Here is a 23,237-nt window from a genome sequence, read left to right on the forward strand (position 1 = left end):
TCAGCATACCAATCTATTTTATGGAAGGTAGATCTTGCCAAAATAACTTGATATCTTTTTTTTTTAATGAGGTTACAAGTTTGGTTGACAAAGTTAATTGTGTTGATGTAATATACTTACACTGCTGTAAGGCTTTTGGCTTGGTACTGCATGAGATCTTGATTGAGAAACTAGAATACTAAACAATTAACATGGCACACATTAAATGGATTAAAAACTTGCTAACCGACAGGTCTCAAAATGTAATTGTAAAGGAGGAATCAACATCAAACTGGTGTGTTTCTGGCGGGGTCCCAAAGGGACTGGTTCTTAGCCCTGTGCTATTTAATATTTTTATCAGTGACTTGGAAGAAAACAAAATCATCACTGATAAAGTTTGCAGATGACAAAAAGATTGGGGTAGGGTAAATAATGAAGAAGACAGGTCAGTGATATAAAGTGATCAGGATCACTTGGCAAAGTGGTTACAAGCAAACAATATGAGTTTTAAGATGACCAACTGCAAATGTTTATGCAAGAAGTACTAAAGAATGTAGGCCATACTTACAGAATGGGGGACTTTATCCTAGGGAACAGTGACTCTGAAAAAGACTTGGGGATCATGCTGGATAGTCCGCTGAATTTGAACTCCCAGTGTGATGCAGTGGCCAAAAGGGTTAATGCATGAACAGAGGAATCTTGAGTAGAAGTAGAGAGATTATTTTATCTCTGTATCTGATGGTGTGACCACTTCTGGAATACTGTGTCCAGCTCCGATGCCCATCATTCAAGAAGGATGTTGATGACTTGAGACGGTTCAGAGAAGAGCCACAAGAATTATTACAGGATTAGAAAACCTGCCTTATGGTGATAGACTCAAGGAGCTCGATTTATTTAGTTTAACAAAGAGAAGGCTGAGCGGTGACTTGATTAGTCTATACGTATTTCATGGGGAGTAAATATTTGATAGTGGGCTCTTCAATCTAACAGACAAAGATATAACACAATCCAATGGCTGACATTTGAGGACTGACAAACTCAGACTGAAAATAAGACATAATATTTTATCAGTGAGGGTAATTAATCATTGGAACATGATGAATTCTTCATCACTGGCAATTTTTAAATCAAGATTGCATGTTTTCTAAAAGATCTGTTCTAGTTCAAAGAGGAATTAATTCAGCGACGTTCTGTGGCCTGAGCTATGCAGGAGGTCAGACTAGAAGATCACAGTGACCCCTTCTGGCCATAGAATCTCTGACCCTCCCCCAGTCCCCTTTCTCTACCTCCACATTGTACTATGTTCTGAAGTGCAGGGATGTTTGAGAGTGGTTCTGCTTCGTATTCATTTGTGGTGTGGGTGTACTAACCTGCTTGCAGCTGCTGAACCACTGAACAGCTTTCATAGAATCATAGAATCATAGAATATCAGGGTTGGAAGGGACCCCAGAAGGTCATCTAGTCCAACCCCCTGCTCAAAGCAGGACCAATTCCCAGTTAAATCATCCCAGCCAGGGCTTTGTCAAGCCTGACCTTAAAAACCTCTAAGGAAGGAGATTCTACCACCTCCCTAGGTAACTCATTCCAGTGTTTCACCACCCTCTTAGTGAAAAAGTTTTTCCTAATATCCAATCTAAACCTCCCCCACTGCAACTTGAGACCATTACTCCTCGTTCTGTCATCTGCTACCATTGAGAACAGTCTAGAGCCATCCTCTTTGGAACCCCCTTTCAGGTAGTTGAAAGCAGCTATCAAATCCCCCCTCATTCTTCTCTTCTGCAGGCTAAACAATCCCAGCTCCCTCAGCCTCTCCTCATAAGTCATGTGTTCCAGTCCCCTAATCATTTTTGTTGCCCTTCGCTGGACTCTCTCCAATTTATCCACATCCTTCTTGAAGTGTGGGGCCCAAAACTGGACACAGTACTCCAGATGAGGCCTCACCAATGTCGAATAGAGGGGAACAATCACGTCCCTTGATCTGCTCGCTATGCCCCTACTTATACATCCCAAAATGCCATTGGCCTTCTTGGCAACAAGGGCACACTGCTGACTCATATCCAGCTTCTCGTCCACTGTCACCCCTAGGTCCTTTTCCGCAGAACTGCTGCCTAGCCATTCGGTCCCTAGTCTGTAGCTGTGCATTGGGTTCTTCCGTCCTAAGTGCAGGACCCTGCACTTACCCTTATTGAACCTCATCAGATTCCTTTTGGCCCAATCTTCCAATTGGTCTAGGTCCTTCTGTATCCTATCCCTACCCTCCAGCGTATCTACCACTCCTCCCAGTTTAGTATCATCCGCAAATTTGCTGAGAGTGCAATCCACACCATCCTCCAGATCATTTATGAAGATATTGAATAAAACCGGCCCCAGGACCGACCCTTGAGGCACTCCACTTGATACCGGCTGCCAACTAGACATGGAGCCATTGATCACTACCCGTTGAGCCCGACAATCTAGCCAGCTTTCTGCCCACCTTATAGTGCATTCATCCAGCCCATACTTCCTTAACTTGGTGACAAGAATACTATGGTAGACCGTGTCAAAAGCTTTGCTAAAGTCAAGAAACAATACATCCACTGCTTTCCCTTCATCCACAGAACCAGTAATCTCATCATAAAAGGCGATTAGATTAGTCAGGCATGACCTTCCCTTGGTGAATCCATGCTGGCTGTTCCTGATCACTTTCCTCTCATGCAAGTGCTTCAGGATTGATTCTTTGAGGACCTGCTCCATGATTTTTCCAGGGACTGAGGTGAGGCTGACTGGCCTGTAGTTCCCAGGATCTTCCTTCTTCCCTTTTTTAAAGATTGGCACTACATTAGCCTTTTTTCAGTCATCTGGGACTTCCCCGGTTCGCCACGAGTTTTCAAAGATAATGGCCAGTGGCTCTGCAATCACAGCCGCCAATTCCTTCAGCACTCTCGGATGCAACTCGTCCGGCCCCATGGACTTGTGCACGTCCAGCTTTTCTAAATAGTCCCTAACCACCTCTATCTCCACAGAGGGCTGGCCATCTCTTCTGCATTTTGTGATGCCCAGCACAGCAGTCTGGGAGCTGACCTTGTTAGTGAAAACAGAGGCAAAAAAAGCATTGAGTACATTAGCTTTTTCCACATCCTCTGTCACTAGGTTGCCTCCCTCATTCAGTAAGGGGCCCACACATTCCTTGGCTTTCTTCTTGTTGCCAACATACCTGAAGAAACCCTTCTTGTTACTCTTGACATCTCTGGCTAGCTGCAGCTCCAGGTGCGATTTGGCCCTCCTGATAACATTCCTACATGCCCGAGCAATATTTTTATTGATAAAACAGATAAAGGAGCTAGTGAACAGGAGTAGCAAACAGGGGAGTTTTGCGAGGGAGTTCTCCAGGTAAAGGAGGAGCAACTATGTGACGCTTGGAGTGAGTTTGTTGTCTGTTTGTTGTTGTTTGTTTGCTGCTTGCCATGCGCTGCTTGATGGAAGTTTATTGTGTGGTCTGTCTGAGGAGCCGTTTGCTGAGCCTAGCACCCTACTAGGCAAGGCTGAGAGCTTCCTAACAAGGCTTTAGCCTGCCACCCTTTGATCCCTAATTCCTGTAGGATCCCTTGATAAGGGGGCATGGCTACTGAGGAACAGGGGTTTAAAAAGTCAGCTCCTGAGTGACCAGAGGAGCTAGTAAACAAGGGAGTGTTGCAAGGGCATTGAGCAAGGAAGCGTGAGAGCCAGACACACCCAGCAGTCTCTAAATTTAAGCAATAGCGTCCCCATGACTGTAAGAGGGCTCTAACCTGCTGCTTCTGGCTAAGCCAGTAGTTAGCCCTCCTGCAGCTCTGCAAGAGAGTGTGACCAAAAGCACCCCTGTACTCACACCCTACACATCACTACAACAAGCTTTGTGCAAAATATGCCTTGTTCGATATCACTGGAAAACTAATAACTCGCTGGTCAATATATGGTGAACTGTGTGTAGCAAAGTTATATGTCAAGTTATGAATCCCCTGTATGATGTTGTTATCACATGTTCAAATGCACACAACCCTGCCTAGGCAAAATTTGTTAACAAGGTTTATCCTAAATTTTACCTTAATTTATACATAAGTAATAACCAGGGTCCTCATGACAGAGGGGGAAGAGATGGCAGGAGACAAAGCAATGTTGCATTTCAGCAAACACAGATGAGGAGAAAGAGCATGGAGCCTCCCTTACCTATGTTGCCTTCTTTACTGCTTGAATAAACTTTACATTACAAGGTAAGACTCAGAAGAATCCACTTCAAAGGTTCACTGGACTATAAGAAAGGGGGACAGAGAACGCCAAGTTATGTCTCTGCCTTTCACCTAAGAAGACAAAGGCACCAACATCTTTGGGCCATTGGGAGAGATTCTGACAATCTTGCCGGAAGAGTGTGGGCAAAAAAAGCCATCTTAACAAAGCCTGGAACCAAAACTTGGAAAATTAAGTTTCAGACCTTTAAATGCATGTTTTCACTTTTAGTTGCTTGTAAACATTTCACTCTTAGAATCATAGAAACATAGAATTGTGGGATAGGAAGGGACCTCAAGAGGTCATCTAGTCCAGTCCCCTGCACTCATAGCAGGACTAAGTATTTTCTAAACTGACAGGTGATTGTCTAACCTGCTCTTAAAAATCTCCAGTGATGGAGATTCCACAACCTTCCTAGGCAATTTATTCCAGTGCTTGACCACCTTGACAGTTAGGAAGTTATTTCTAATATCCAACCTAAACAGCCATTGCTGCAATTTAAGCGGATTGCTTCTTGCCCTATCCTCAGAGATTAAGGAGAACAATTTTTCTCTCTCTCCTCCCTTTTCTCCCTCTTAAAGCAAGCTTTTATGTGCTTGAAAACTGTTATGATGTCCCCTTTCAGTCTTTTCTTCTCCAGACTAAACAAACCCATTTTTTATGTCTTCCCTCATACATCACGTTTTACAGATCTTCAATAGTTTTTGTTGCTCTCCTCTTGAATTTCTCCAATTTGTCCACATCTTTCCTGAAATGTGGTGCCCAGAACTGGACACAATATTCCAGCTGAGGCCTAACCAGTGTGGAGTAGAGCGTAAGAATTACTTCTCGTGTCTTGCTTACAACACTCCTGCTAATACGTCCCAGAATGATTTTTGCTTTTTTTTTGCAAGTGTTACAGTGTTGATTCACATTTAGCTTGTGGTCAACTATGACCCCCAGATCTCTTTCCGCAGTACTCCTTCCTAGGCAGTCATTTCCCATTTCGTATGTGTGCAATTGATTGTTCCTTCCTAAGTGGAGTACTTTGCATTTTCCCTTATTGAATTTCACCCTATTTACTTCAGACTATTTCTCCGGTTTGTCCAGATCATTTTGAATTATAATTGTGTCATCCAAAGCATTTGAAACCTCTCACAGCTTGGTATCATCCACAAACTTTATAAGTTTGTGTCATTATCTAAATCATTGATGACAATATTGAACTGACCCAGACCCAGAACTGATCCCTGCAGGACCACACTTGTTATGCCCTCCCAGCTGTGAACCACTGATAACTATGCTCTGGGAATGGTTTTCCAACCACTTACTAACCCACCTTAGAGTAGCTGCACCTAGACTGTACTTTCCTACTTACCCCCCCCCCCCCCGAGTGCCTCCTGCCTGCCACTGGACTGCTGATCAGCAGTGGGTGGGAGGTGCTGGGGGAGAGAGGTGGAGCTGATCGGCAGGGCCCACCAGGGGGTGAGAGCACCCATTCTTTTTTTCCCTATGGGTGCTCCAGCCCCAGAGCACCCACAGAGTTGATGTCTATGCATATGTTCCTCACAAGAATCAATCGCAGGACATTTCAATCAGCTGTTCAATTTTAGCAGCTGGAATCAGGCTTGCACTGAAAGGGATTTCACACCCAATCATACTTAGTCACTGCCAAGTCAGGGAAAAAGGATGCAAACTGTTCCTTTGAGATGCACCACCATCACCTACGTGGGAGGCTGAATAATTCCATTGTTAGCCAGGAACTTACAAAGTTGCGGGAAGGTTTCATAGTTTGTCTTCAGTAAATCAGTCTTCCAGAAAACAATTTATTTTCTTTATGAATCCTGTGATTCAATCACTCAGCTAAAGGACATGGGTGTTCCTTCCTTGCAGACCTATGTTCAATTTATTCAGTTTCCCAAATATGTCTGTGACACAAGTAAGATGGCAAAATCTCCTTTGGTCACAGAGAAAATCAACAAATTCACTCTTTTGCAGTCCTTTGAATAAGCATGAAGCTTGTCTCTCAGCTCAGAAAATTGTCCCAGTATTTTCCTCTTGAGAGCCAATGAGCTTCAGTGTGGAATAACAATACGTCATGACAACAATAACAATAGGTCAGGCTTGACAAAGCCCTGGCTGGGATGATTTAGTTGGAGATTGGTCCTGCTTTGAGCAGGGGGCTGGACTAGATGCCCTCCTGAGGTCCCTTCCAACCCTGATATTCTATGATTCTATGATTGGACCCCATTTCTTCACACCATTTTGCAAACAGGCATGCACAAAGAAGCTGAGTCTGGAGTCTGGATCATTCACAATAGATGAGATCTGCTGCAAAACATCCTAGCTCTGGACTCAGAAGTATAGGTGCCAGTTGTTATCTGTGAATCATGCAGTTATTTCACACAGCAGATGGAGCACTTTCTTTACCAAGGCATGCAGACCTGGTTTGTGGCCTGCCATAGATGGAGCTCTATCTGTACAAAAGCCCACTATGTGATCACATGGTAGATTTTTGTTTTGCATGTAGCCATGTAGCACATTGAACATTCCTTGTCTGGGAAGAGGGACACAGAACACAATGTCTTTGGGAATTGCACCCTTCCTGTGTATTTCACAAAACCCAAGAATTGTGCAACATGACCCTCAGTGCTTGCATCAACTTGAAGAGCAAAAGCATCCATGTTTTTCAGAGGCTCCACCAGTGTTTTCCTAAGCTGCTGCTCTCGCTTCAATCCTTTGCTTCACTGTGTTGTTGGAGAGCGGTATGGCCTTGAGCTTGTTTGCCTCAGCTTCCCCACACATTATGTTCACCATATTGATTGCAGGTGGCAAAATCAAAGTCTATCCATTTGTGTGAGGCTTCTGGTGTGTGGAGGGGATTACACAGGGGATGGGGAGCGGGTGTCACGCTGCCTGAATGGGACACAGCTAAGAGCGCCAGTCTCAGGTTAGACTGCCAGAATATAGGGCATATACCACACACTGATGGTGTACTCTATCACAAGACTTCACGAAGCCTTTAATAAATGTGTGCTTCCAAAATAGACACTAAGCTGGGAGGGAGAGGTAGATATGCTGGAGAGTAGGGATAGGATACAGAGTGACCTAGACAAATTGGAGGATTGGGCACAAAAAAAAAAAAACTGATGAGGTTCAACAAGGACAAGTGCAGAGTCCTGCACTTTGGACAGAGGAATCCCATACACTGCTACAGGCTGGGGACTGATTGGCTAAGCAGCAGTTCTGCAGAAAAGGGCCTGGGGATTATAGTGGATGAGAAGCTGGATATGAGTCAGCAGTGTGCCCTGGTTGCCAAGAAGGCTAATGGCATATTGGGCTGCATTAGTAGGAGCATTGCCAGCAGATCGAGGGAAGTGATTATTCCCCTGTATTTGGCACTGGTGAGGCCACATCTAGAGTATTGCATCCAGTTTTGGGCTCCCCACTACAGAAAGGATGTGGACAAATTGGAGAGAGTGCAGCGTGGGGCAACAAAAATGATTAGAGGGCAGGGGCACATGACTTATGAGGGGAAGCTGAGGGAACTGGGCTTATTTAGTCTGCAGAAGAGAAGAGTGAGGGGGGATTTGGTAGCAGCCTTCAACTATCTGAAGGGGGTTCCCAAGAGGATGGAGCTCAGCTCTTCTCAGTGGGGGCAGATGACTGAACAAGGAGCAATGGTCTTAAGTTGCAGTGTGGGAGGTCTAGGTTGGATATTAGGAAAAACTATTTCACTGGGAGGGTGATGAAGCACTGGAATGGGTTACCGGGAGAGGTGGTGGAATCTCCATCCTTAGAGGTTTTTAAGGCCCAGCTTGACAAAGCTCTGGCTGGGAATATTTAGTTGGGGTTGGTCCTGTTTTAAGCAGGGGGTTGGGCTAGATGACCTCCTGAGGTCTCTTCCAGCCCTAATCTTCTATGATTCTATGATTTTAATACTATATTAGGTATTACGAAGCCACAGACAGTCCCCTTCAGGCCCTCTAGCCCCCCTTGAACTACCCGTACAAGCCAGACTTCTCTGATAAATGGTTATTACAACCAGAAATCACATATATTCGGTCCTTCCAGTTCCAAAGAACCAGACATTCACCCAGGTCAATACATACTTCAGGATCTCACCAAATACCACACTGCAGTCAATCTTTAGTAAACTAACTAAAGATTTATTAACAAAAAAAGAAAAGAAGAGAGTTATTAAAAGGTGAAAATGAATCATGTACATTACAGTTGATTTCAGCGTCTCTAGGTCAGGACAGTAGCAGTGATGTTAAGTCGGCTAGCTTGCAATACATCTCTCCGAATCAATTCATCTCATGGGTGTTATCCAGGAACACAACATGTCTGAGATGCCAATAAACAGCAAAGATTCACAGCTTCATATGCAATGACAATACAGGCATATAAACAGGATAACAAAAAGAAAAGGAGTACTTGTGGCACCTTAGAGACTAACCAATTTATTTGAGCATAAGCTTTCGTGAGCTACAGCTCACTTCATTGGTTGCATACTTTTTATACACACAAACCATGAAAAAATGGGTGATAATCACTACAAAAGGTTTTCTCTCCCCCCACCCCACTCTCCTGCTGGTAATATCTTATGTAAAGTGATCACTCTCCTTACAATGTGTATGATAATCAAGGTGGGCCATTTCCAGCACAAATCCAGGTTTTCTCCCCACCCCCTCCCAACACACACACAAACCCACTCTCCTGTTGGTAATAGCTTATCTAAAGTGATGACTCTCCTTACAATGTGTATGATAATCAAGGTGGGCCATTGGGATAACGTTGTTCAACGGATCACAGCTTTTCCCTTTTCCAATGATACCTTACAATGCACACTTTGTATAAGATTTATCACAATTGTGCAAGAGTGTCGATACATCAGTGATCATACCTTAGTGTAAGCATGTGTGGCACTATGTACCTCAAAGCAGCACCCTGGAACCTGCATCTTTCTTTTTCTACAGCATCACAAGGTGCATGGGGGATGGAGTAGTGGGTGCATGGGGGTGCATGAGGGTGAGGTTGGGGTACAAAGGGGATTGAGGGATGGGAATGGGGCTGAATTTAGGGTATATGGGGGTGAGGTTGGGAGAGACAGAGTCCAGCACCAGCTTGGACACCTCTTCCCTCCCTCTCCCACCAGAGACCATAAATCTCCCTGAATTTATTTGAAAATGTTTGTCATTATGCCCTAACCAACAAGATCTGTTATTGCTCACTTTGAATCATAACAATTTCAGTACCTAGGGTATTTGCAACCTTTCCCTTTCCTGCCAGCCCTAGTCAAATACCCTTTCCCTTAGCCACATGTCAGAGTGGTTACTGGGCTGCACAAGGACTGGTGACTGCAGGGCCTAGCTGCTTAAGTACCTACAATGTTTGCTTCCATTGTATTAATTTAGATGGACTAAATGGGCCCAAAGAGTCAAAGCTGTTAACACAACCCTGGCAATGTCCAGCATTAAACAGTTTTAAATAAGATTCAGGGTTTTGTCTGCAGAGAACTCAGCCTGCTCAGTACCATGGCAAACAAACCATTAGCATTCTTTTTGTTAAAGATACAGAAAAAGGAGAAACCATTAAAGCATTTGAAATGTAAAGGATTAAGTAAGGTTTTCATTTTAACAACAAACTTTATTCCCTTTCCCTTTAGGTAGAAAGAGTCTTTAGAAGAACCTCCTCCCCTTGTCTGACAGTCATTTAGATGATATTAAAAATGGTAATAACTGTTCTTTTGGGGGAAAAGAGAAGTTAGTTGAGGAGCTGTTGTTGCTATGGTTGTTAAAGTCTAATCCCACTTCCTAGAAGACAAAACAAGACAAACACAGGAGTGAAAAAGAAAAGAACAGCAAAGCGAGAAAATGCAGCTTCCACTTCTGGTGTTGACTCTCACTTGTAACCGCACTCATGGAGAAATATAGGCCCAGCAACATAAGCATGGCACATGGTGTGATCAGCCACACCGAGACTTGGGAAACTTGTACCAGCATGAGGCTGTTTAGGGAATTGATTTTATTTGCCTTTCTGGTCACAGTGTTGCAAAGCATACAATCCTAGCTAAAGGACACTGTGTGCGTAAGTGGGCATGCGTATGTGACAAAGTCTCACATCCCAGGTAGTGTTCGGGATATAACTGGAGCCAGTGAAGGTGATGATGTCATCTGGGTCCCTCTGTCTGGCCTGGCCTGGTCAGGACATCTCTCAGGATCAGGATGACAAAGACATAATGGTGTCATGCTGGATTCTGGGGTCCCAGGGGACAGGGAGTGTGGCAGCCATGATGGTGAAGATTGCTCCTTCCCCTTTTTTCAGTCGGCAATTGTCCCCAAAATCCTTTTTTGAGGACCCCAGAAGGGAGTGATGGGTGAAATACCCCATCCCTTCATTATTATTTAGTTCACCAATTTGGCCTAAATTCTGACACACCAATTTTGGTTCATTAATTTCCAGTCCCACACTTCTCTTGTTTACCCGACTTGATCATAACACAGTCCTTGAGTTGTATCATTTGGCCTTTTTGTTTGTACTAATTCAGTCTTTGTCTTCCTTTTGCACCTTTTCCCATTAACATTTATTGTTATAAGTTGCTGTGACACATTATAAACTTTCTCATGGTTTTTCCAGTTGAGCTCACAATTCAGAAAAAATTATCGGCCCAATTATTACACCACCTCTGGGTTGTGGTACACCTACCACTCTACAGGCACCCTAGGTTTAATGAGCAACCCCAATGATTACAATGGTCTTGCTAGTGCCATATGCAGAAATTGTAACACCTCCCTATTGGTACTCAATATTCCCCTATTTATTCACCCAGGTATTGCATTAGGCATCTTAGCCACAGCCTCACACTGAGAACTCCTCTGTATTTGTTTGCCACTATGCCATCTAAATCCTTTTCTGAGTCATTTCTGTCCTATCTTCTGGTTCATGGGTGTATGACCTTGCAGTAGGCTATATCCTATGCAGTCTGAACTGCTCTTTATAACTGATCTGTCCTTATTATCATGTTCCACTCCACCATTTTTGAGTCACCTACAAACTTTTTCAGAAGTGGTCTTATATTTTCTCCTAGATTATTGATTAGATCCCAGGAGGACCCCACTAGAAACACCCTTCATGGATGACAGTTGCCCATCTACAATTACTTTTTGAGATCTATTGGTTAGCATCACAGTTATGTAGCTAATCTGCACGGTGGTTCCCTTTTTGATCTCTCTGAGTGCACCCTCGAAGGTGTTCGACATCTTGCCTTTACCTATATTGGGATGGAATCTCACAATTTTTCCACTTTTAGACCAGGTCCTGAATGCACTACCCCATGTACCACTGCTTTTCACCCTGGAGATCTGGCTGGGGTCAGGCACCCACATTTCCTACCTTCAGGAACCTGTGACAAGTGAGAGTGACTATTTTATTTAGTAGTTGGAACAAAGCATTAGAGAAAGGGGATTTGAAAACAACAAAAAGCCCACACGTATACTTAGTTTTAACCTTATGCTTAGTTTCTAACCTTATGCTTCCCTACAAGCTAAATTAGAAAGACTTTCCTCTTCAGTTACAGGAACAGAAGAGAAGCAACTCACATTCCCCTGGACAGCCCAGATCCTCCTGTGTGTCTTATTCTCAATCTGGTTCTCTTAATCTCACCCACCCTGTTCAGACTGGTAGCAACGCTCCCTCAGGAGTGTGGGCTAAAGCAGTTAAGGCTACTCCCTCTGGGATTATCACTTAGAGACTCTTAAGTGTAAGATGTTAGGTGACTATTAGGGTCTGTCTTCATTGCAGATCCAACTCAGACTCCTCCTTGGGTGATGCTGCTAACCCCCCTCCCCTCCATATGCAACCCTCTCCCCTGAGTTTGATGGTGCTTGACACCCAGGCTAGCTGGTCCAGAGGGGGGCTATAGGCCAGAGCCTGGCTACTGCTTTCACTTTTCAGTGTGGATACAGGCTAAACAACCCTATGGTACCTTCCTACAATTCACCGCATGTGCCCAGAAGGACAGACAAGTTCTCTGACAATTCACTGAGAATGAATCCTAGAGTGGCTCAGCTTAGTGCCACACAAAGAACAACAGGATCTGCCCCAGAAGTCTAAGAGACACACACATGGGGGCGGGGTGAGGGTGGGGGAGCGCAGCGCCAGTGAGGACACAGTAATTGAGGTAGGCAGACCCTTAGACCACCAGAAAGGGCCTCCTCTATCTTTCTCTAGATTGAAAGGCTCTGCTACCCAGTCAGCCCCTTAGGGTGAAATACGCATTCCCATGTATGGTATGGACACATCACACTAGTGGCAGATCCAGATTCAGTATTAATAATTATTAAAAAGCACCTCCACATTTGACACAGTCAGCCAGTTTTTAATTAATTTATTAGATACTGCATTGATTTTGTATAGAGCTCAGTTTCTAATCAGAATGTCATACAGTTCTAAGTCAAATGCCTTACAAAGTCTAAGTGTATTATGTCAACACATTTATGTTGGCCAACCAAATTTATAATCTCGTTTAAAAAAAATCAAGCTCCCCAAAACAGAACAAATAAACTAGGCATTCCTCCCCACTCTTTACTTCCCTGTTCACATCACTCTATCCTGAAAACCAAGCACGGCAGTTACAACTGCATCCCACATCAGCTTTTCCAGTATTTTCCTGGGGTCCATGTCAGGCTAATTGGCTGCTAATAACCAGGGTCAACCTTTTTGATCCTGTTTGAATATTAGCACAACAGAAACTTTTCCCCAACCCTTTGGGACTTAACTAGCATTCAAAAATTAGTTAAAAATCAACATCTGTGTCTCAGAGGGCTCCTTATGTGGGGCCTTATGTGATCATGCATGGAAGACCATACTGTAAAGAAGGGAAGATTTATAATGGTTTGGGAACCTGGATTCTGAATGTCCTGAGTTTTATGCAGTTATTATCATAACTGTAGTGCTTCGTTCACTTAGTTTGGGCTGGAAAATATAGTGTATGGTATACTAAAACAAGTGCTCCCCTTAGGGGCAGTTCTAAACTAAAACCAGCACGTATGTTTATACATGCATTCATGCTAATTTGAATACAGGAGGACATTTTGCCTTTCTTTGCATTTTATTCATCTAGTTCTGCATTTTATTTTTAAACTTTAAATTTGTATATGTCTTTTAGGTGAGCAATGTAGAAGTTTTATCAGTCTGACTCCACCTGCAGATCGAGGTAAATATATATTTCCAGTACTTCAGGGCTCTGTAACCTTCCTGCTTTATGTTTAGCATTCTAAACATTAGATAAGCTATTACCAGCAGGACAGTGGGGTGGGAGGAGGTATTGTTTCATATTCTCTGTGTATATATAAAGTCTGCTGCAGTTTCCACGGTATGCATCCGATGAAGTGAGCTGTAGCTCATGAAAGCTTATGCTCAAATAAATTGGTTAGTCTCTAAGGTGCCACAAGTACTCCTTTTCATTTTCCCCTTTGTGCCTTTGGAAATCTCCCCTTTACTCTCTTAGGAAGGCTTTGGAGGCTTTATTTGGGTTTTCCAAACTCCACGATGAAGCCCAAATCTGATAAAATTTCAGGGTGGGAGTTTCCCAAGTATTGGGCCTGATTTGAAAGGCATTTAGACGTCCAGTGGGGTGAAAAAGGCTGTTTCATTCAACTCCTGTTTAGTCTAAAAGTTTAGGATTTAGACTGGGTGTTTGCTTCTCATTTTCGTAAGGAACTATCTCTGCTCTTCAGGCCTATCACAATGCTTAAAATCTATATTTCTGTGGTTCATAAACTTTTAAAAATGTTTTATCCTTACCCGTGAATTTGTCTCCTAACACGTCTACTCCCTTCTCACCTCAGTGGTGGATAGGGAGTGCATTAGCTGAACAGGATGAACAGGATGCTCTGAACTCCGCTTCGTGAGGCTCATAGGCGGCTCTCTGCTAACGTATCGCCTCCCCGCCCTGGAGTAACCTCAGGGGTGCTCTAATTTACTCTGGCTGGACCAACTCCCAAAGGACTCTTCTATCTGCTCAAGCTCCCCACAGTGTAGTGAGCTCTGGCCATGCCTACTGAGTCCTGGAGGAGAGAAGTGGGTAGTGTATACCTAGCTATGCCAACCTCCCTCTACACAAGGGGAATCCCAGCTATCCTGTTAGAGCAGGAGTCCTTCCCTTTTGAGCCATGGGACACAGTGGCAGAGTTCATTTTCTAACAAGCAATGGGTTATCTTACACTTGTCCATGTATGTCGCACTTGTAAGAAATGAGACTACACAAATATCTCTTCACCTTCCATTAACTGTAGATTTCTGCATTCTGGTGTCTAACTGCCACTTTAGGCAGCAAAATCCCAGGATCAGGCCCCACTGGGATTCACAAACCCCCCACTCAGCTGCTCCCGAATGTTGTAGGTACCTAAACTCACTCCGTGCCTCCATTCTTGCAGTAAAAGCTACCTAGGTTTCTGTTCCTAGGTTCTGCACAGCACAGTCCCATGCCAAGCATCCACACATCTAAGTTCCAGAGCAATTCACAAATTGGGGGAAAAGAGGTGTTCCTTCACCTACCTTGCCTGTGGAGCCCTGTCCAGTAAGTGCTTAGAGCTTTGCCTATCGGATCAGACCCCTACAGATGAGCTTACATGGAAGAGCTGGGGGTGGGGGAGGAGGAGGAATTCCCTCATAACTTTTAGCCCAGGGGTTAGAGCACTCACCTGGGATGGGTAGACCCCCCACTTCAAGTCTCCTGTCACCTGAAAGGAGAGAAGGGATTTGAAAAGTGATCTATCATCTGTCTGGCAAGCATCCTAGCCACAGGGCCATGGACTACTTTGCTATGGCGGCTCCCGCATCTCTCCTGTTGAATTGTGGATAATAACTTTTAAAAAAGGCCTGGGAGTAGGGGGATTGGATCCTGAGTTACACCTCAAAAGGGAGCACTCGAACCAGCAAGCTACAGAGTCATTCTTGCTCTCTGTCACTGGCAACAGCTTCACAGGAGAGACTGAGGGAGCCCCTACATCAGAATATCCCTCAGACCAGGGATTAGGGCAAGCATCCGATAGATGGCAGATCCCTGTTCAAATTCCTTCTCCCCCACAGGTGGGTCTCCCACATCCCAGATGAGTACCCTAACACTGGGCTAAACGTTAGCAGGGATGTCTTTCTTGCTAAGATGGCATAGGCACCTACTGACAAGAAAGGGTTTGTAGCTGAGAATCCCAAGCAGAGCTAGGCACCTCCCTGAAGCCCAGATTTAGGCACCTATCTCTGCCGTACCCCTTGCTTTGGCATCTCCCATTGGCTAGCTCACGTAAGGAGCTCCCTCGCGTGCTGGTTTTTGTAAATTGCAGTCTAAAGCGCCTCTCACCCCATTCACTCTATGGGAAGCCTAGGTTCCTAACTCAGGCTTTGTGAATCAAAGGGATTTTTTAGAGACCTAAAAGTTAGGTGTGGTGATGCACAGTATCACTGTGTCTAAGTTCCTAGGTCAATCTAGCCCCAGGTGTCTGAAGTTGGGCACCAAAATTAGTGAACACTTGCCACTTTTGACCTTAATCTTCTTGTGCCTCAGTTTCACATAGATAAAATGGGAGTATGTATGGGGGTCTACAAACCCCATATTGAGCCTAAACAGAGGGAGAGGAGAACCTCTCCTGTTTACAAGCAAGCAGCTTGATCACACCACCATACAGCTGCCAGAGCTGCCAGTCATGGAGACAGGCACCCACAGCTGCAACCAATAGAGGACACAAGACCTGATATCAGGGAGAGAGTTCAGAGATGGAAGGGAAGGTAGAAAGGCCTGGGACAGTAAAGGGGAGACAGCCCTGCACCAGGCTGTCTCCAAGAAAGAACCAAGAGACTGAAGCAGACTGCAAGCCCTATAATTGAAGGCCTGCTAGCCTTAATTAGAGGTGAAAGTCCAAGTATTGACCTGATTGAAGAGATACTCAGGGTGGTCAGCTAGGAGAAGCTGGTTCCCCTTGAAAGACCACACCAAGAGACCCCCACAGGGTAATATCATCCCCTCTCTCATGGGTGTTGTGAAAATACATCCATTAATGTTTGTAAAATGAGACCCTATGGGGATGACTACCATAGAATGCCCATGAAGAAATTACCAATTATGCATTCAGTGCAGGGCTTGAATGATGTACAGTAAATAAGGCCTGAGGCAATAGACTAAATGAGGAGGACAAAAAGAAATATTCAGTCATTGAGTATCATCTCTGCCATGCATTGAAGGAGATAAATTGAGTGGATAAATTAATATGATTTTTAATGTAATACTAGTTAATGCTTAAAAAACTCTAGAAGAAAATACAGCCTACTGCTTCAGGGCTTAAGCCTATCTTTAACTATTAGGGATCAGGATGAAATCTTCCTAGGGAGGCAGATTATCCTACACCTGCCCATTGCAAGGTTTCTTGCACCTTCCTTTTCAGCAGCTGTACTAGCCACTGTCCAAGACAGAAGACTAGGCTAGAGGAGTCTAGGGTCTGATCCAGTCTGGCAGTTCCTGGGTTGGAGAATGAACTAAAGCTGGTGGGATGTGGAAAGAAAAATGCATAATAATAATAATAAAAAGGATTTCTTCTTCCCTCGCCTATGCTTTGAGGCAAACCCACAGCCAGACCAGGGCTGCTCACTCACCTGACATGGCTCCCTACTCCAACAGAGCCTGCAGTGACTCAGCTCTCAGGCATACTGCAGCATCCTATCCCTGAGTAGGCCCTGGGCCAGATGACCCCAGGCACAGGTATTTCACTCACCCCACCAGAGCTGCAGGTTAGTCTGTGCAACAGCACTACCTGGCCAGAAACCCTCCTGCTGCCTTACAGTGTCACAGACTCCCAAAGCTTCCAGCCTGTTCTTGAACCAGTTCCTGTTCCATCCTGCCCCTAGCCTCATCTGACTCTTGTTCCCGCCTGCTTCAGCCCTGTCTATGGCCTGCCCTGACCCACTCCTGACTCCGCCATCCCTACACCTGCCTCCTGACCCCCAGACCATTGCACTGATTCCAACCCAGCTTTGACTTTTGGCCTGCATCGAGTTCTGACTATGATGTTGATTTGGCTTGTCTATGGATGCTGACCACAGTCTGTCCCTGGGCCCCAGTTTCAGAGCTGCCCTCAGCCTGGTCCCATCCCTACGTTCAGCTTCAACCCTTGGTATCAGTTCTTGCTCACTGATCTAACCACCAGATCTGACTGCCTACAAACCAGAGCCTGACAGTTTGCACAGACTCCACTGTACTGGATCCCAGGCCTACATGGAGCACCTGGATGCTGCAGCCCCAGAGATGTCATCGCTACTCCAGAACCTCTAGAGCCAACTGCCCAGCTAAAGTTAGAGAACGCTTCCCTCCAAGTGCTGGTTCAGACCCCTCTAGGATCTTTTGGCCCACCCATGGTAGAAGCCCTGGAGCGTAGTTCAAAAATTCCCTTGCCGGAGTGGTTTGGCGGTGACTGCCACATGTTTTGAGGGTTTATTTACCAGTGCCACCCACACAATCAGATGAAGGTGGGACTTGTTATCAATGTACTGTCTAGAGAAGCCCTAGAGTGGGCCTCACCAAGCCTGGAACAGGTCAACGTGATGCTTGATTTTGAGTACTTCATCCACTCCTTCTTGTTAATATTCCAGGCCCCAACCACGTCTGCAACATCAAAGCAGCCCTATAGTTCCTCGCCAGTGTTAGTGACCTATCTCCACCTACACAGTCCACTTCCGGAGTCTGAATGCCGATAACGCTTGGAATGAAGCAGCCCAAATCTATAATTTTCACTGGGGATTGAATGATGTTGTAAAGGAGGATCTGGCTCTGGTCAACCCTACCCACCCCCACCCCTGCACTGAGTTGGTACCCTACATCAAGCTTTGCATAAGAATCAAGAACCAGCTGCTTGAGAATTGCCTGGAAAAGAAACAGGATGTTGACCATTCCGAGCCTAGGGTCAAAGGTCCCCATGCATGTCCTTTACCCAGTTCTGGATCTGATCACATGCAAACAAACAGCACCAGGGGGTTCATCACAGACCAGCAGAAGGATTACTGGTGCCAAAATGGCCTTGCCTGTGCTGCAGAGAAAGTGGTCACTTCAGCACAAGGTGCTCCCGCAATCCCAGACCCGCTACAGTGCCAGAAAACCACTCGATCCAGCCCCAGTAGAGGAGTCATGGCTGGACCTAATGCAGAGAGCAAATTCCCCAACTGGATCCACTCTGCTGCCTACATTTTCCCATGCACCTTAGGAGCACCACCAACCACACCAGCAGATCCCCCTCCAGCTCTGGGTCCCAGTCACACTTGAAGTAAGCTGTACCTGCTTGCATTGATCAACTCTGAGTTGTCCAGAAACTTTATGGACTTCACCTTTGCTGGAGCCAACCATTTGCCCAGGCAGAGGAAGCGTGTCCCAGAGCAGGTGGAGACTATTGATGGTAGTATGCTGACTTCTGGCCAGTTTCCTAAAACACAGCACCTCTCCAGGTCAAGATAGGAGACCACTGGGAAATTATGCAGTTTGACCTTCTCCTGCTGATCAATGAGCTTCTAGAATGGGTCAGTACAGCAAAGATCTTCATCAAGCTTGACCTGCATGGTGTATACAACTTGGTCTGCATCCGGGAGGGTGACGAGTGGAAGAAAGCTTTCTGCCTCAGGTATGGCCACTATGAGAACCTGGCTATGCCCTCTGGCCTCTCCAAAACCATGGCCACATTCCAGTATTTCACGAATAATACCCTCAAAGATATATTATACCAGTTCATTCTGATCTCTACTTAGATGACATCCTATTCTTCTTAGAAAACTAGACTCTGCACGACCAGCATGTCCAACAAGTGCTGGAATGCCTCAGGAAAAATAGCTTATATGCCAAATCAGAAAAATGTGAGTTTGACTGCACCACCATTGATTTCCTGGATTATGTTATCTTGCCTAATGAGATCACTATGTATCCACACCACCATTGTGGACTGGGCCCTGCCAAAGAGCACCTGTGACATCCAGTGCTTCCTGAGATTCACAAACTTCTATTGGAGGTTCATCTCCCAAGTAGTGTCCCCCATTACGTAACTTCCATAAGAATTCCACATTCATCTGGCTCTCAGAGGCCCAATGGGCTCTTGAGCAACTAAAGAAGGCCTTCATCTCTGCACCTATATTGAAACACCTGAACCATCCCAGCCTTTTGTTGTCAAGACAGACACTTCCAATTATTCCATGGGGGCAGCCCTGTCGCAACTTCAGAGTGTCACCAAGCATTCTCCATCCACGAACATTCTACTCCAGAAAGCTAAGTCCCACCGAACAGCACTACAAAATCTATGACAAGAGCTGCTAGTTATCAGGACCACCTTGAAGAGTGGCATCACCTCTCAGAGGGTGCACATTTCCCCATCCAGGTATTCACCAATCTTAAAAACCCAGAACACTTGTGATCCGCGAAGGCCAAATCCAATGGTCCCTGTCTGTTTGTTTTTTCTTGTCTGGAGTTTATGCTGCATTATTGGTCTGGAGGCCAATGGCAAACCTGATGCATTCTCCCACAAGGGGGGGTACCTTGATGGCAATGAAGGACCATCTGAACCCTCCACCATCCTAAAGCCCCACCATTTCACCAATGTATTAGTGAACATGGACTTCTTATCCCTTGTAAAATCCTCTCTACAGAGCTACCATTTTGCACAATGGATGTTGCACAATGCCAAGTCCATCCCAGGCTTCTCTGTTAGAAATGGTCTACTTCTGTTCAAATATTGTGTTTATGCCCCCAGAGGCCTGTCCCATCTTCCAACTCTCTGACTATGCTACAACTCCCCTCTGGACAGCCTTTTGTACATGGAAGACCACAAAACTGATTGTGTGACCTTTTTGGTAGTCTAGACTGTACACCTCTGTGAGATCATACATTGACTTATGCAAAGTTTCCCATGCTGTATTAAGGTCCCCCATACTGAGCTGCTGGGATACTTGATCTCCCTACCTATTTCTTCCCAACCCTGGGAATCAATAGCAATGGATTTTCTTTTGGAGCTCCCTAACTCCAGAACCGTAGTCATAGCTGTAGACCTCTTATCCAAGATGTCTCACTTCGAGCTCTCCTGTAAGATTCCCACTGCAGAAATGACAGCCCATGTTGTCTTTGACCATGTTTGCAAGTTGAATCTGTTATCTTCCAAAATCACATCAGACCACAGACCAGAGTTTGTCACCCACCTTTGGCAAGAGCTCTTCCGCCTCTTAGATGTTGACCTACATCTCTCTACTACTTGTGATGCCCAAATGGATGGGCAATCAGAACAGATAAATGATATTTTAGAACAAGACATTGGGGATTTCCACCTGGACAACTGGGTACAACTCCTACCCTTTGCAGAGTTTGTCTATAACAATTCTGAACATAAGTCTACCCAGCAAAGGCCCTTTTTCTCCAGCTACAGTTTCCATCCCTGGTTCTACCCATCATGAACCTCAACTTCCCATATCCCTGCAGCCTCTGATCTGGTCAAATGCCTCCTTCGTATCCAGGAGGAAGTAAGCTTGACACTACCAAGGCAGACTATAAGTGGTTTGCTGACCACCACTAATAGACCAAACCTCCCATCACTGTTGGCTTTACACAAAACACTTGGACACCTCATGTCCTTCACACAAACTTGACTACTGGTACCTTGGTCCCTTCCTTGTCATTTAGCAAATTAAGTTAGTCACTTTCTGCCTCCAGTTGCCCCCCACCATGAGATTACATCCCATGTTCCATGTCTCCCTACTGAAATAGCACACCCACAACTCCCTGTCAGGATGAATGAAAGCTCTTTCTCCTCCAGTCGTGGTGCAAGGTCAGGAATAATAACTGGTGAATCAGGTCCTCAGAGAAGCTCCTATACCTAATAGATTGGGAAGGTTATGGCCCAGAGGAGCACTCACGGGAGCCAGTGAGAAACATCCATGGCCCCAACCTGATCTGTGACTTCCACCAGTCCCATCCCAACAAACCAATCCTAGGAATGCCTGGGAGGCACCTTCAGAGGAGGGTAAGGTGAGGCAACCCCACAACCAGACCAATGCAACTCACTCAGGTGTTATGACTCACCCCTCCAAGAGAGCCTGCAGTAACTCATCCATGCTGCAGCCCTGAGCAGAGGCTGGATCAGATGACCCCCAGGAACAGGTGTTTCCCTGACCCCACCAGAGCTGCAAGTTAGTCTGTGCAACAGCACTACTCAGCCAGGAACCCTCCTGATGCTTCACGTGTGACAGACTCCCTCAGCTTCCAGCCTGCCCTCAATTCTGTTCCTTCCCCCAACCTTGCCTGAAGCTTCCTTCAGCCTTGTCTGTGCCCTACCCTGACCCTGCTTCAGCCCTGTTCCTGACCCTGCTTCAGCTGCGCACCCACCTCCTGACCCCAAAACTATTACACGTACTCCAGCCCAGCTTTGACACTTGGCCTGCATCCAGACTCTGACTACAAACTTGAATTAGCTTGTCTACAGACATTGATCACAGTTCTGACCCACAGCCTCCCCTGGTTTCCATGCTGCCCTCAGCCCAGTCCTGACCCTATGTCTGGCTTGGATCTCCACACCAATCACCAGACCTGACTGCCTAGAACCCAGAGCCTGACACATGCTCCCTCTTCCAGAATGCCAACTGGGACCCCCCCACAGTGAATGGTAGTGTCCGCTCCAAGTTTCCACCCATAAATCCCAATGCTGTACCTTGTGCTCTCACAACTTACACCTAATGATGCCAGTGGCAACTGAAAGAATCCAGCATCTCTGAAGATGCATACTTCCCCTGCCCCAATGCTGTTTCAGTTTTCTTGTCCCACAGAGAGTGCTCTCAGGAAGGCAAAGGGATTAATTTAATCAGGTAACCCCTAGATCTTGTATTTATGTGAAGGGGTAAATAACACTTCCTTATTCACTTTCTCCACACCATTCATGATTTTATAGTCCTCTATCATATCTGCCCTTAGTCACCTCTTTTCTAAGATGAATGGACCCAGTCTCTTTAATCTCTCCTCGTATGGAAGCTGTTCCATACCCGTAGTCATTTTTGTTGCCATTCTCTGCACCTTTTCCTGTTCTGATATATCTTGTAGTTTATACTAGTTGCAGTTAGACAGCTTTTAATCCATTTAATGCATGTTATGTTTACGTTATATCTTTTGAAGTTTTTAATCAGAATGTCATGTAGTAACAATTCAAATGCCTTTCAGAAGTCTATGCATATCTCATCAACACTATTACCTTTATCAGCCAAACTTGTAAACTCAGCAAAAAAGGATTATCAAGTTAATTTGACAGGATTGATTTTCCATAAACCCATGTTGATTGGCAATAATTATATTACCCTTCTTTAATTCTTTATTCATCAAATTCTGTATCAGCTGCACCATTATCTTGCCTGGGATAGTTGTGAAACTGACAGGATAATTACCTGGATCTTTCATTATTAAATACCAGCACCATATCAGCTTTCTTTCAGTCTTCTGGAACTTCCCCAGTACTCCAAGACTTATCGAAAGTCAATATTAATGGTCCAGTGAGCTACTCAGCCAGCTTTTTAAAAAATTCTTAGCTGCAAGTTATCTGGACCTGTCCAACTTTAGTAGCTGCTGTTTAACATCCTCTTGAGACATTAGTGGACTGGAAATAGTGTTATCATATGATATGACTACATCATCTGTTTTTTTTCTCAAATGCAGAACAGGAATATTTATTTAACACATCTGTGTTTTATGCTGTATTATTAATAATTCTACATTTTACATCTATTAACCGACCAATACCATTGTTAGGATTCTTTTCGTTCCTACTATGTTGTAAAAATTCCTTCTTAACTTTGCTGGCCATAGATTTCAACTTGTCGCCTTTTGCTGCCATTATCAATTTTCTACAATTCTTAGCTTCTGATTTGTTTTTATTACTATCAACTTCTCCTTTCTTCCATTTGTTATATATTATTTTTAACTTTATGATAGCTGCCTTCACTTCCCCTCCAAACCAGATCAGTTATTTTTAACAATACTA

General features: G+C 44.9%; 1 protein-coding gene across 1 annotated transcript in view; it reads left to right on the forward strand.

The window, feature by feature from the left end:
* Window positions 1-23,237, forward strand: part of LOC311530250 (germ cell-specific gene 1-like protein) — a gene marked incomplete at both ends in the record, with an annotated part of 78,335 nt that overhangs the window by 3,152 nt on the left and 51,946 nt on the right. The window contains one exon of the mRNA XM_084646714.1: window positions 13,370-13,417. Coding sequence (XP_084502840.1) covers window positions 13,370-13,417 — 48 coding nt within the window. The remainder of the gene's footprint in view (window positions 1-13,369; window positions 13,418-23,237) is intronic.

The sequence above is a fragment of the Lepidochelys olivacea genome (genome assembly GCF_965140295.1).
Source record: "Lepidochelys olivacea isolate rLepOli2 genome assembly, chromosome: 14".
In the NCBI taxonomy this organism is placed as follows: Eukaryota; Metazoa; Chordata; order Testudines; family Cheloniidae; genus Lepidochelys; species Lepidochelys olivacea.